Below are 14683 nucleotides of genomic sequence, written 5' to 3'. Positions count from 1 at the left end.
CCAATCATCGCGTTCTTGTTTGTTTGCATTAGGTTTATTCTTATGATGAACAGAGTACATAATAGACGGTAGGGGCCACGCGCAGACAGGCTGCGAGCTGTGACGTCACCATAAACCCTTGCCATGCCTCACTAACTTGGAGCTTATGGGCATACGGCGTACATGTTTATAATTCGTAGACAGGTATGAAAATAATCGAGATTTTTCCAGGTTTTAGTGTATTTTTGCCGTTATTAAGCTTTATATTTGTCACACTGTCTTTTCTATGGTCGGTAAAAGACTAGTGTAAAGCCTCCGAACTAAGCATTTTTCAAAAAAAGTCTTAAAAAACTTTGAGTTTCGGAACACTACGGCTTAAACCAATAAAAGCTGGTAGAACGCTAAATTGCTGGAGTCTTCTTTTTTAAAAGTGACTGCACTAGGAAGAAAAAATTCCAGTATGTCTCTGACAAAAGGTAAGGCTTCATAAGACAGACAATTTAAACTCGCAGCGTTTGTTATGTCTTCAGATGACCACAAAGTACATCGTCGTTTCATAAGCCATTGTGGCTGACAGTCAGAAAAAAATCACGTTTTGGACAAGTTTTAATTTAATCTATCTCAGCGCTACATCCAGAGAGCGACGACCCCGTAGATCTCGATCTTTTTGCCTATGGTCTTTTATTTCTGTTGCCACAATATCAAATTGTTGGCCTAAGAACACATTATCGCGTTTATGGCAGTGTTTGCTTTCACGGTTGATGTTTTGTCTGGTGGCAATGCGTCATTAGTTGGTAACATACTTGCCTCTAAAATATCCTAGAATTCTTTAAGGTAGCTTCGTTCTTAAGCCCGAATATTTCTCTGGTTATTATCCCTACAGTATATTCTAGCATCCGTATTCCAGGCTTCCCCCCCCCCCCCTCTCCTCGTTATTAGCCCTCGTTATCCCTACAGTGTATTCCAGCATCCCTATTCCAGGATGTCCCCACAATGACCAACCGCTCTCTTTCTCACTGTTTTCAGTCACATTTATGCTTCATTAAAGTTGTTGCTTACATAATGTAACTACGGTTCTTTTTTGTGTTTCTTATTTTTACTATTTGTGATTAGAGTAGGACATATTCGGAATGCTTTTATTGGATAGAGCCCAGTAAAACTTGAATTTGTTCCTAGACTTTGCGAGTATTGAAGGAAAAGAAAATGAAAGGAAAGCTCAAAATCAATCATCTCTTAAGTTTTGAGGAAAGCAATTCGAGGACGAGTGAGGAAGGAATAACAAATGCTGACGACCATTCTTACATTCTGAAACTAATGTTGAGGACAGTGATGTAGATGGCGAATGTGAAACAAGAGCTGAAGATTTTTATGTTGGAAGGAGGCTTTGATTTGATGATATAAGAACCCAGCAGAAAAGATGGAAGTTTGATAATCATCGTGCCATAAGATATATAAAAATCTTTTTGTCTGTTTCAGTATATCATAAAAAATTTTATACGATTATGTACACAAAATATTCTGTTTAGAACACAACATGGATAAAATATGTTGTATGGTATATATAATCTAATATAAGACCAATAACTGAAGCAAAATTAAGTGTTTTGCTTTGTGTAACGGGCGACTGCTCACGTGACTGACAAGGAAAGATTAAGATTGTGCTGTGATTAATATCGTCTTTGCAGTCTCTAAGGCAAATCTGTCTGTTTTCCATACCTTAAACAGGCTGGTCATCGCTAAAAATACTGGGTATTTCTGTTACACTTGTTTATGAAGGCAATAACATACCAGCCTTTACGTACAGTGTTGATCATCGGAAGCTCTATTTGCTGCTCTCATACACTGTTTCCCTCACATGATGGCTTCTATCTCTATCACATGACGCCAGAGTAAATTTTGCTGATAACTTGTCGTGTACATGTACACATATAGAAGACAGTGTGGCTAGAATATCTCCATCAGTTGTGCCTGAGATCCTGACTAGCTGACCACTCTGTCCACAGAGCCATGAGTATCGACAAATACAAGGGACGCGTCGCACTGGTTACTGGCGCCAGTGCGGGCATCGGTGCTGCCATAGTGCAGGCGCTGCTGAAAGAAGGACTCACCGTCGTGGGAATGGCCAGGAGGGTTGAAAAGATCAAGGTAATCATACACGCACTGTGTGTCCTAACTTGTATTCCTAGATACAGTCTTACAATGAGACCGTATGGCTGCCAGTTTTTCTTATTTTATTTTATTTTTTATTTTATGGAGTGGCGAGTATTGCGTGTCTCGCCTTGCGATGAGTTTGGCAGCACATTGAAATCTTGCATGCATGTGTTCCCTGGCCCAGCGGTGGTAGGATGGGAGTAGTAGTGCTGTGTATATGTTTGTTGCTGTTACTTATGTTATTGTCTAGTTGTGTGATCTGAGTGTGGTCTGAATGCTTACTATTACAGAGAGAGAGTTTTTAGAGAGCTTGTGAGGCGGCATATTGGATTCCGTTTTTCTGCTTCGAGGTGTCCACATCGTGACACTGTGCGTGATTTAATTCGCAAATTCCCGACAACAGGTTCAGTTCATGGTGCACCACGAACTGGTAGGCCCACAATTTTAACAGAACGGAAGCTTCAGAGATTTATACCAAATAAATTAACAAACGACGGAGCTGATCCTCCTTGGTACACAAAATGTGTTCGAACACTGTTGCAGTAACAACGAAACAAACATGCCGAATTTAAACAGACGCAAAATCCCCAAGATTGGTGATCTTTTACAGAAGCTCGAAATTTAGCGCGGACTTCAATGCGAGATGCCTTTAACAGTTTCCACAACGAAACTTTGTCTCGAAATCTGGCAGAAAATCCAAAGAAGTTCTGGTCGTATGTGAAAATGTTAGTGGCAAGAAACAATCAATACCTTCTCTGTACGGTAGCAATGGAGATACTATCGAAGACAGTGCTGCCAAAGCGGAGTTACTAAACACACCCTTCCGAAATGCCTTCACGAAAGAAGATGAAGTAAATATTCCAGAATTCGAATCTAGAACAGTTGCCGACATGAGTAACGTAGAAGTAAATATCCTCGGAGTAGTGAAGCAACTTAACTGACTTAATAAAAGCAAGTCTTCTCGTCCAGACTGTATACCAATTAGGTTGCTTTCGAAGTATGCTGATGCATTAGTTCCATACTTAGCAGTCATATACAACCGTTCGCTCGACGAAAGATCCGTACCCAAAGACTGGAAGGTTGCACAGGTCACACCAACATTCAAGAAAAGTAGTAGGAGTAATCGACTAAATTACAGGCCCATATCGTTAACTTCGATATGCAGCAGGATTTTAGAAATGGTTCAAATGGCTCTGAGCACTAGGTGACTCAACTGCTGAGGTCATCAGTCCCCTAGAACTTAGAAATACTTAAACCTAATTAACCTAAGGACATCACACACATCCATGCCCGAGACAGGATTCGAACCTGCGACCGTAGCGGTCGCACGGTTCTAGACTGTAGCGCCTAGAAACGCTCGGCCACCCCGGCCGGCAGGATTTTAGAACATATATTGTGTTCGAACATAATGAATTACCTCGAAGAAAACCGTCTATTGTCACACAGTCAACATGGGTTTAGAAAACATCGTTCTTGTGAAACACAACTAGCTCTTTATTCACATGAAGTGCTGAGTGCTATTGACAAAGGATTTCAGATGGATTCCGTATTTCTGGATTTCCGGAAGGCTTTTGACACTGTACCAAACAAGCGGCTCGTAGTGAAATTGCGTGCTTAAGGAATATCGCCTCAGTTATGTGACTGGATTTGTGATTTTCTGTCAGAGAGGTCACAGTTCGTAGTAATTGACGGAAAGTCATCGAGTAAAACAGAAGTGATTTCTGGCGTTCCCCAAGGTAGTGTTATAGGCCCTTTGCTGTTCCTTATCTATATAAACGATTTGGGAGACAATCTGAGCAGCCGTCTTCGGTTGTTTGCAGGTGACGCTGTAGTTTGTCGACTAATAAAGTCCTCAGATGGTCAAAACAAACTGCAAAAAGATTTAGAAGAAATATCGCAATGGTGCGAAAAGTGGCAGTTGACCTTAAATAAAGAAAAGTGTGAGGTCATTCACATGAGTGCTAAAAGGAACTCGTTAAACTGGGTTACATGATAAATCAGTCTAATCTAAAAGCCGTAAATTCAACTAAATACCTAGGTATTACAATCACGAACAACTTAAATTGGAAGGAACACATAGAAAGTTTTGTGGGGAAGGCAAACCAAAGACTACATTTTATTGGCAGGACACTTAAAAAATGTAACAGACCTACTAAGGAGACTGCTACGCTACGCTTCTCCGTCCTCTTTTAGAATACTGCTGCGCGTTGTGGGATCCTTACCAGATAGGACTGACAGAGTACATCGAAAAAGTTCAAAGAAAGGGACCAGGTTTTGTATTATCGTTGAATATGGGAGGGAGTGTCACAGAATGATACAGGATTCGGGATGGACATCATTAAAAGAAACGCGTTTTTCGTTGCGACGGAATCTTCTCACGAAATTTCAAACACCAACTATCTCCGAATGCGAAAATATTTTGTTGATACCGTATTACATAGGGAGGAACGATCAGCAAGATAAAATAAGGGAAATCAGAGCTCTTACGGAAAAATATAGATGTTCATTCTTTCAACGCGCTATACAAAATTGGAATAATAGAGAATTGTCAAGGTGCTTCGATGAACCCTCTGCCAGGCACTTAAATGTGATTTGCGGAGTATCGATGTAGATGTAGATGTTCACGACATTACGGACATCATGCTGCGGAGTCCAACAAATAAATGAAGAGATTATCGCAAGGTAGCTAAAATCTCTGCTACAAGCACAAAACGCCGTAACCTAAGAACTGTGGATGTATCCGTATAAAATTACTGCAATGCTCTAATTATGTTGTATGGACCATGTGAAACCAATAACATATTGTCAATGGTTTCAGATATTTGTTAACTGTCATGGAGTTGGTGTTTTAGATCGAACGTTTTTCACTGTTGAGGATTAGTTTCACATATCTTGTTTCATTAATTCCCAAAATTCTGGAATTTTCTTATTAGAATGTGCAGATTCCTTAAGCGAAACACTATTGCATGGAGAGAAAATCGGAGTGTGGTTTGCCATAACGCGAGCGCGAATTATAGGGTCTATCCTTTTCGATACTACCATCACTTTTGATATTTATTGCTCCCAGATAATTTATCCATTTATCGCTCTGCTGAATGAAAATGAGGTCAATGATTTATTATTCCAGCAAGACAACGCTACTGCCCAGCAACATACTCGCAAAGGCGCATTGTACTGAATACACTGTGGTGTGAGGTTGCTCTGACGTCTGCAATCGCTTTAGGGTGAACACTTCCCGTTTTCCAAGCAGCCAACTTTTGAAAAAGCCAATTGGACTGTTCTCAGGAGTTACGTTGTTGTTCCAGAGGGGTCCAGTCTTCCTGAGAAACACATTTAAGAGAGTGCAAGAAAGAGCCTTGGGCAGCAGCTGGTGAAGTATCAGTGCAGCAGCAGTGCCGTAGCAAGTCGCATATTTAGCGTTCATATTTGTTTTGTAGTTTGATTCTTAATTTCTTTCCGAGTGTTTGAGCGCTTGCATATTTAATTACATAAAAGCCTTGCGTATTCTCGTATTTGAGAGGAGTAATATTGCTTATTGATAGCCGTAGAGTATAAATTCGCGGAGTCGATTAGATATTAGCAGTAGGATGGATAGGGTGTGTGCGTGCCTTCAGGCTGCTGCCTCGAGGTGCAGCGACGGCGTAGGGTCTGGCGCATCGCTTGAGACACCCCAGGTGTCGCTTGCTGCTCCGCTGACTCAGCCGCCGAGGCACCTTCTAGTGTACCCGGCGTGTTGGGGCCGCCCTCACCTCAGGGTGAGTGGCGGACTGCACGCGTTAAGCCCGTCTCACTCGGAGCAAGGTTCGCCGCAAGTTTGTGAGATGGCGTGCATGCCTGCCGGCTGGCAGGGAAAGGAGCCGGCTATCTTCCACGCCGAAGCTCTCCCACGGTGCAAGATCGGCATCTAGTTGTGTTGTGATCGGCTGCATGTTGTATCGAACGAAGATGGCTGCTTCAGGTACAGATGTTCAGAGCAAACTGGCGTTATTAGCCGTTTTGGTGCTAAGCGATGCAGAAATGCATGCTAATGAGAGAAGAATAAAGAAAGTATGGACGAAAAAGAGGAGACACGCTGGAAAAGGTGTGCTCTCCATGATTCACAAAGAGTTGAGGTTAGTTCTCATAACACCTACTTTTGTTTGAAAAGTATCACCATTTCATTACTGTTTGACTTTATAAATATACCAATAATGACTGTTATAGACGACTTTATTTTATAGCATAGAAGATCGTACATCCTTTGCAAATTTTATACGAATGGATGTATTGGTATTTGAAGAACTGCTTTGTATGGTTTCGCCTCTGATTCAGAAGATGCGTCAGGCAATGATTTTACTTTGGAGTACTCCACTTTAAATTGAGTACGTAACTTGTGCATTTTGCTATAGCACTCCTTGCTCGTCGTATATGGTCGAACAAGACACACGGCACTTGCAACTATAAAAATGGTTCAAATGGCTCTGAGCACTATGGGACTTAACATCTGAGGTCATCAGTCCCCTAGAACTTAGAACTACTTAAACCTAACTAACCTAAGGACATCACACACATCCATGCCCGAGGCAGGATTCGAACCTGCGGACGTAGCGGTCGCTCGGTTCCAGACCGTAGCGCCTAGAACCGCTCGGCCACACCGGCCGGCACTTGCAACTCTTTCGAGTGCTTCTGCACTTAAGTGTTTATTATAATAGTTTGCGCTTTTCACTACGTACAGACACTGTTCTTCCCTATAAGTACATAGCAATGCTTCAATCGCTTCCTTGGACCACTGCGTTGCCATTACTTGATAATTATAAGAACATCCTACCGCACCTCACAACAGCAGAAAAGCGACTATCAACAAAGGCTTCCCGCCCAAGCTTTCCGCGTCAGACGTCACAAACGACACGTCTCACTATTGGCCAACGCAGGTAGCACGCAGGGAACCTTACAAGAAAAATAGCACCGGACCTATCCTGTAAATCTTGCAAGGTTCCCAGCAAGGTAGCCCGCTAGCAGACGACGGAGCCCGCAAGGTAGCCGCCGCGCGAGCCAGCAAGGAAACTTACAGGGTATCTTGCTCCGTGTGAGACGGGCTTTAGCGTCGCTCGAGGCGGAGGGTCAATGTGGAGGCTGTCCGGCTGGCCTCGCCCGTTCATCCTGTCAGTGGGCAGGTGGCCGCTCCTTCAGCAGGGCCCAAGCAGGCACACGGGGGAAGGCTTGCTGGTTATTGCGAGCTCCAACGCTAGTCGGGTGATGGAGCCCCTTAGGGAAATAGCGTACAGGGCTGGAAAGAAATCCAACGTGCACTGGGTTTTTCTGCCAGGGGGCCTCATCCAAGTTATGGAGGCGGCCTTGCCTGCGGCTATCGAGCGTACGGGGTGCAGTCGTCTGCAAGTAGTTGCTCACGTCGGCACCAATGATGCCTGTAGCTTGGGTTCTGAGGCGATCCTCAGTTCGTACGAGCGGCTGGCGGATTTGGTGAAGACTGCTGGCCTCGCACGCGCGGTGCAAGCAGAGCTCTCTATTTGCAGCATCGTTCCCGGAGTGGATCGGGGTCCTTTGGTTTGGAGCCGAGTGGAGGGTCTCAACCAGAGGCTTCGTCGACTCTGTGACGGTCTTGGCTGCAGATTTCTAGACTTGCGCCATTGGGTGGGGAATTGTAGGACGCCCTTAGATAGGTCATGGGTGCACTACACAAAGGAAGCGGCTACTCCGGTAGCAGAGTACTTGTGGCGTGCACATTGGGGTTTTTTAGGCTAGGCAGTAGTGCAAGGTGTCCTGATGATCACACACCAGTCGACGTGCAGGCAGGGAAATCAGGACGCGCTCAGTGTAAAGACACTTCAGCTCTCAAGATATTAGCAGTAAATTTTGAGAGTGTTCGGAATAAAGTTCCTGAATTTATTGCCCTCCAGGAAGCGTGTGGCGCGCAAATTATTCTCGGGACTGAGACCTGGCTGAAGCCTGAGATAGGAAGTTCTGAAATATTTAGTGAGAGTTGGGACGTGTATCGGAAAGACAGACTAGACACCGTAGGAGGTAGTGTCTTCATTGCAGTTCACAAAAATATTGTGCCTACTGAGGTCGAAGTAGAGTGTGATTGTGAAGTTATCTGGACACGTTTAACAGGGCTAGGGGAAATAAAGTTGATTGTGGGGTGTTATTAACGGCCACCAGGTTCCACCGTGACAGTTCTAGAATCATTCAAAGGGAGTCTACATTCTGTATCGCAGAAGTACCCGGATCATGCTATATTAGTCGGAGGCGACTTCAACCTACCTAGTATAGACTGGGATGTCTATGCATTCATTACATGTTGTACAGACAAGCCGTCGTGTGAATTACTTTTGAACACATTATCCGAAAACTGTCTTGAGCAGCTAAATCGACAGCCAACGCGTAATGGAAATATTTTATATCTGGTAGCCACGAACAGACCAGACCTCATCAACGGTGTCAGTGTTGAGACAGGGATTAGTGATCATGATGTTGTCATTACGGCTATGGTTACGAAAGTTAAAAAGTCGGTCAAGAAGGCTAGGAGAGTATTCTTACTAGAAAGAGCAGATAAGCGTTGTTAGCATCCCACTTAGTAAATGATTCGACTTCATTTACTTCCGGTACGATGGACGTGGAAGAATTATGGGTAAATTAAACACATTGTAAATCACGCATTGGACAAGTACGTGCCGAAAAAGTGGGTTACGGACGGAAAAGACCCACCGTGGTTTAACAGCGCAATTCGGAGAATGCTCAGGAAGCTAAGGCAGTTGCACTTGCGGTGCAAGAAAGATCGGGAGAATGAGGACAGGCAAAAGTTAGTAGAGATTCGTGCTGCTGTAAAAAGAGCGATGCGCGAAGCATTCAACCACTATCACCGTCATACCTTAGCAAAAGATCTTGCTGAAACCCCAAGGAAATTCTGGTCTTACGTAAAATCGGTAAGGCTTCCATCCAGTCACTCACTAATCAGTCTGGCCTGGCAACGGAAGACAGCAAAACGAAAGCTGAAATTTTAAATTTAGCAATCTTCCACGCAGGAGGAACGTACAAACATACCGCCGTTTGAGTCTCCTACAGATTCCCGTATGGAGGACATAGTGATAGACATCCCTGGGGTTGTGAAGCAGCTGACTGGGTTGAAAATAAATAAGTCGCCAGGTCCTGATGGGATTCCAATTCGGTTTTACAGAGAGTATTCTACTGCATTGGCTCCTAACTTAGCTTGCATTTATCACGAATCTCTTGCCCAACGTAAAGTCTCCAGCGACTGGAAAAAAGCGCAGGTGACGCCTGTATACAGGAAGGATAGAAAGATAGATCCTCAAAATTACAGACTAATATCCTTAACATCGGTTTGTTGCAGGATTCTCGAACATATTCTCAGTTCGAATATAATGAATATCCTTGAGACAGAGAAGTTGCTGTCCATGCATCAGCACGGCTTTAGAAAGCATCGCTCCTGCGAAACGCAACTCGCCCTTTTTTCACATGATATCTTGCGAACCATGGATGAAGGGTACGAGACGGATGCCATATTCCATGACTTCCGGAAAGCGTTTGACTCGGTGCCCCACAGCAGACTCCTGACTAAGGTACGAGCATATGGGATTGGTTCCCAAGTACGTGAGTGGCTCGAAGACTTCTTAAGTAATAGAACCCAGTACGTTGTCCTCGATGGTGAGTGTTCATCGGAGGTGAGGGTATCATCTGGAGTGCCCCATGGAAGTGTGGTAGGTCCGCTGTTGTTTTCTACTTACATAAATGATCTTTTGGATAGGGTGGATAGCAATGTGTGGCTGTTTGCTGATGATGCTGTGGTGTACGGGAAGGTGTCGTCGTTGAGTGACAGTTGGAGGATACAAGATGCATTGGACAGGATTTGTGATTGGTGTAAAGAATGGCAGCTAACTCTAAATATAGATAAATGTAAATTAATGCAGATGAATAGGAAAAAGAATCTTGTAATGTTTGAATACTCCAATAGTAGTGTAGCGCTTGACATAGTCACGTCGATTAAATACTTGGGCATAACACTGCAGAGCGATATGAAGTGGGACAAGCATGTAATGGCAGTTGTGGGGAAGGCGGATAGTCGTCTTCGGTTCATTGGTAGAATTTTGGGAAAATGTGGTTCATCTGTAAAGGAACGCTAATACGACCTATTCTTGAGTACTGCTCGAGCGTTTGGGATCCCTATCAGGTCGGATTGAGGGAGGACATAGAAGCAATTCAGAGGCGGGCTCCTAGATTTGTTACTGATAGGTTTGATCATCATGCGAGTGTTACGGAAATGCTCCAGGAACTCGGGTGGGAGTCTCTAGAGGAAAGGAAGCGTTATTTTCGTGAATCGCTACTGAGGAAATTTAGAGAACCAGCATTTGAGGCTGATGCATACAATTTTACTGCCGCCAACTTACATTTTGCGGAAAGACCACAAAGATAAGATAAGAGAGATTAGGGCTCGTACAGAGGCATATAGGCAGTCAGTTTTCCCTCGTTCTGTTTGGGAGTGGAACAGGGAGAGAAGATGCTAGTTGTGGTACGAGGTACCATCCGCCACGCACCGTATGGTGGATTGCAGAGTATGTATGTAGATGTAGATGTAGAAGAGTTGCATTGACATTAAATAAAAGTGTTCTCCATTGCAAAACGACAGGCCTATTGGAGGCGATGGGAGCATGCCTATTCTGTGGATGGTCACCCCCTGACCAGGCAGGCGCTGTGTGGGGGTTGTGTCGATATATTTCAGACGAACAATTAGCACTTGGGGCGGCCATCCTTTTATCTCTTGTTGTTTAGTTGACTATACACACTATTGTGTTGGCATAGGACCAGCTAGTGCAATGAGGCGTTCGGAGGAGCAGCTGGCCTTTTGAAAAGGTCTGTGTGTCCCTACTCCCCCTCCCCCCCCCCCCCACCCACACCGTGTAGGAGGAAGGCTGGATGGAGAGAGGGGAGGCATGATTGGAGGTAAGAGGGTCTCGATTTTCGGCAGTTTGTAAACGTCTATCGATGAGAACACACACCCAGCCACCACCCCCTCTGCAGCCTTTTGGGACGACGATTTTCCCCAGCACATGTGTTGCCATATGAGCCATTCATTAGGAGTGCTGGTTTTTTCACGACAGTTTTGAAGTGTAATTACAACTGTGATGCATTTAGCCCATCAGTTGTGGCAGCGCGTGTTGGCTTCGGCTATCTGGTTTGCAGGATGGCTTTTGAGCAAGCATTGTAGCGAACTATGACATCAGACAACGATAGATATTGTGCTTAGCTGTATGCTTACAAGTAATACACTTCTTAAACTCTTCTCTGTCCAACACCAGCATCTCGACAGTTGAACCTACTTTCCACCAAAATGAACAAAGATAGTACCTTACACCCCTGCCATTTTCCTTCCAGCTTGTAGGTGAAGGGTAGAGTTTGCGTGGTGTTGCGAAATTTTTTCACAGCAGAATAATACCTGTTGTGTGACATCGTCAGTTTTAGCGAGTGTGCGATTTTTGGCCATCCTTGTCCCGTGCTATGCATATAGTTGAGTAATTAGGCCTGATCTTTATGATTAATTATGTAATTAGGACCTTCAGTTAGTGATAATTTCAGATGTTAGCAAAAATTTCCAAAAAAATATCGCACATCTTTATTTTTAGTCTAGAATACCGTGGAGTACTTTTCAAAAGAAAATTCTTACCAGTCGTTACGAAAAAAAGTAAACCTTACTTTACAAGACACTTTCAAGAAATAGTTTTTCTCACATTTTCTCATAAAACAAACTATAACACCGCAGCTGCATCTTGAGATTATCTTTATTGTCTCACACGACTAGTTTCGGCGGCACATTACCACCATCCTCAGGCCCAACACTGCGAAAAGAGTAATAGAATTCATTGGCGCATTTATTGTGGAATCGTTGTTACTAGTACAAGTGGGCTAGCTTTCCTCTCTACTCGACACTGTGTTGTCTCCAGTGCAACAAAGCCGAAACTAGTTTTCTCATATACTTCATCAGTAGGAGTCTCTCGGCCATGCAATAAGATGGACATCGTTTTTTTATTACTTCAGTCTGAGGAAAAATCAAGAAACAGTAATATGTTTTCGGTAAAAAATTTAGGAACACTCTAAAAGATTAAAGATATGTCTAGTAAATATTTTATTGTGAAAACGTAAAACTATTCATGGATAAAAAATAAAATAGCCCATGTAACTAAAATCGTCGTCCCTGAGCAATCTGCGTTGTCTTTGATCTTGTAGAAAACTTCCAGAGTTAAAATTGTTATGAAAACTGCAAAAGTAATTTTGGTAACATCTGAAACATAAATTAAAACTGTGTGCCGGACCGAGACTCGAACTCGGGACCTTGGTAGAGCACTTGCCCACGAAAAGTAAAGGTTCCGAGTTCGAGTCTCGGTCCGGCGCACAGTTTTAATCTGCCAGGAAGTTTTATGTCAGCGCACACTCCGCTGTAGAGTGAAAATTTCATTCAATCTGAAACACACATACTGTATCGAACGTGAATTATTTTCGAAAGTCTCCATATGTGACAGCGCACGAATATTTAATAGCCGCCTCGACGTTTCTAGTTCCAATGGCACGCCTTCATAGGACAGAGAATATTCCCCAAACGCCGGAGAGATTGTGCATATGGATCCGTATTACACTGAGGTGATAAAAGTCGTTGGATAGCGATATGCTCATACGCAGATTATGGTAGTATCGTGTAGGCTAGATAAAGTATGAAAGGGTGGAGCATTGGCCGATCTGGCATTTTTACTCACGTGATTCATGTGAAAAGGTTTCCAATGTTACTACGGGCGCACGACGGGAATTAACTTTCTTTGAATGTGGAATGGTAGTAGGAGCTAGACACATGGGACACTCCATTTCGGAAATCGTTAGGGAATTCAATATTCCGAGATCCACTGCGCCAACGAGCAAAGCAAATTTCAGGCATTAGCTCCCACTACAGACAACACAGTGGCCGACGGTCTTCACTTAACGACCGAGAGCAGCGACGTTTGCGTTAGAGATGTCAGTGCTAACAGACAAGCAACACTGCGTGAATCAATGTGGGCCATACGACGAACGAATCCGTTAGGACCGAGGGGCGAAATTTGGCGTTAATGGGCTGTGGCAGCAGACAAGGATAAGAGTGTCTTTGCTAACTGCACGACATGGCCTGCAGCGGGACTCTTTACCGTATCGATTGTGCCTTACACTGCTGGAAAACCGTGGCCTTATCGGATGAGTCTACATATTTGTTGTTAAGAGCTCATGGTAGGGTTCGAGTGTGGCGTAGGCCTCCTGAAGCCATGGACCCAAGTTGTGAACAAGGATCTGTGCAAGCTGGTGATGGCTCCATAACGGAATGGGCGGGGTCCAAAGGTCCAATGCAGTAGATAACTGGAAATGGTTACATTTGCCTACTTGGAGACGATTTCCGGCTATTCACAGACTTCACGTTCCCGTGACAACGCTCCATGTCACCGGATCACAATTGTCTGTGATTGGTTTGAAGAACATTCTGGACAAGTCGCACGAATAATATGGCCACCCACATCGCCCGACATGAATCCCATCGAATATTTATGGGACATAAACTAGACATCAGTTCGTGTACGAAATCCTGCACAGGCAACACTTTCGCAATTACAGACGACTGTAGAGGCAGCATGGCTCAATATTTCTACAGGGGACTTCCAACGAATTGCTGAGTCCATGCCACGTCGAATCACTGCACTACGCCATGCAAAAGTAGGTCCGACACGATATTAGTAGGTGTCACATGTCTTTAGTCACCTCAGGGTATGTTAACAATGTTCTGTAGGTACCCCACACTCAGTTTTGTGCTTGCTCGATCTATGCTTTTCAAATCTGAGAATGGAAACATAGTTTGCTGAACCCGCTAATAAGAACGAATGGTCTACTAAAGCTGCATCATGAAGTGAGTTACTTCTGTTTTCATATCATTCTAGGTCGCCTCTCTCACCCCCAACTCCCGAGTGAAATAATGTCGTTGACATATTTCTGTAGAGTAGTAGAAGAAAATGTTAAAACATTTATTACAGGTGACACCAAACGATAGACAATCAGTGCCGCTCTGCTTTAGCTGTAACACTGCATTTAAAAGTCGAAGATATGAATGTGGAAACGAAAAATAATCAATAGAATTGAACGAACTTTTGATGTAAACTCGATACTGCATTCATTCTCTTTCGGTCAGTGGTACACATTACATCGCGAGCAGGTGCCTCATTTACCTTTGTCGAATAGTTGCAGGCCAGCCTGTCCTTCACGACCTAATGTAGTGTTGCAGTTGAAACCCACCAGCCGGCCGAGGTGGCCGAGCTGTTCTAGGCGCTACAGTCTGGAACCGCGCGACCGCTACGGTCGCAGGTTCGCAACCTGCCTCGGGCATGGATGTGTGTGGTGTCCTTAGGTTAGTTAGGTTTAAGTAGTTCTAAGTTCAAGGGGACTGATGATCTCAGCAGTTAAGTCTCATAGTACTCAGAGCCATTTGAGCCATTTGAAACCCACCTGCTTTACTGTTGACTGCATCGTGCACCAGTCC

At 44.1% G+C, this 14683-nt stretch overlaps 1 protein-coding gene across 1 annotated transcript in view; it reads left to right on the top strand.

Annotated features, from left to right (window-relative positions):
• The first annotated feature begins 1986 nt into the window (after positions 1–1986).
• The window catches only part of LOC126235548 (farnesol dehydrogenase-like), a 75762-nt gene continuing 63065 nt past the window's right edge, over positions 1987–14683 (top strand). Inside the window, exon 1 of the mRNA XM_049944265.1 lies at positions 1987–2124. Coding sequence (XP_049800222.1) covers positions 1987–2124 — 138 coding nt within the window. The remainder of the gene's footprint in view (positions 2125–14683) is intronic.

Source organism: Schistocerca nitens, chromosome 2 (genome assembly GCF_023898315.1).
Source record: "Schistocerca nitens isolate TAMUIC-IGC-003100 chromosome 2, iqSchNite1.1, whole genome shotgun sequence".
Taxonomy (NCBI): Eukaryota; Metazoa; Arthropoda; class Insecta; order Orthoptera; family Acrididae; genus Schistocerca; species Schistocerca nitens.
The sequence above is the reverse complement of the archived record's forward strand: the minus strand, read 5'-3'. Positions and strand labels throughout refer to the sequence as shown.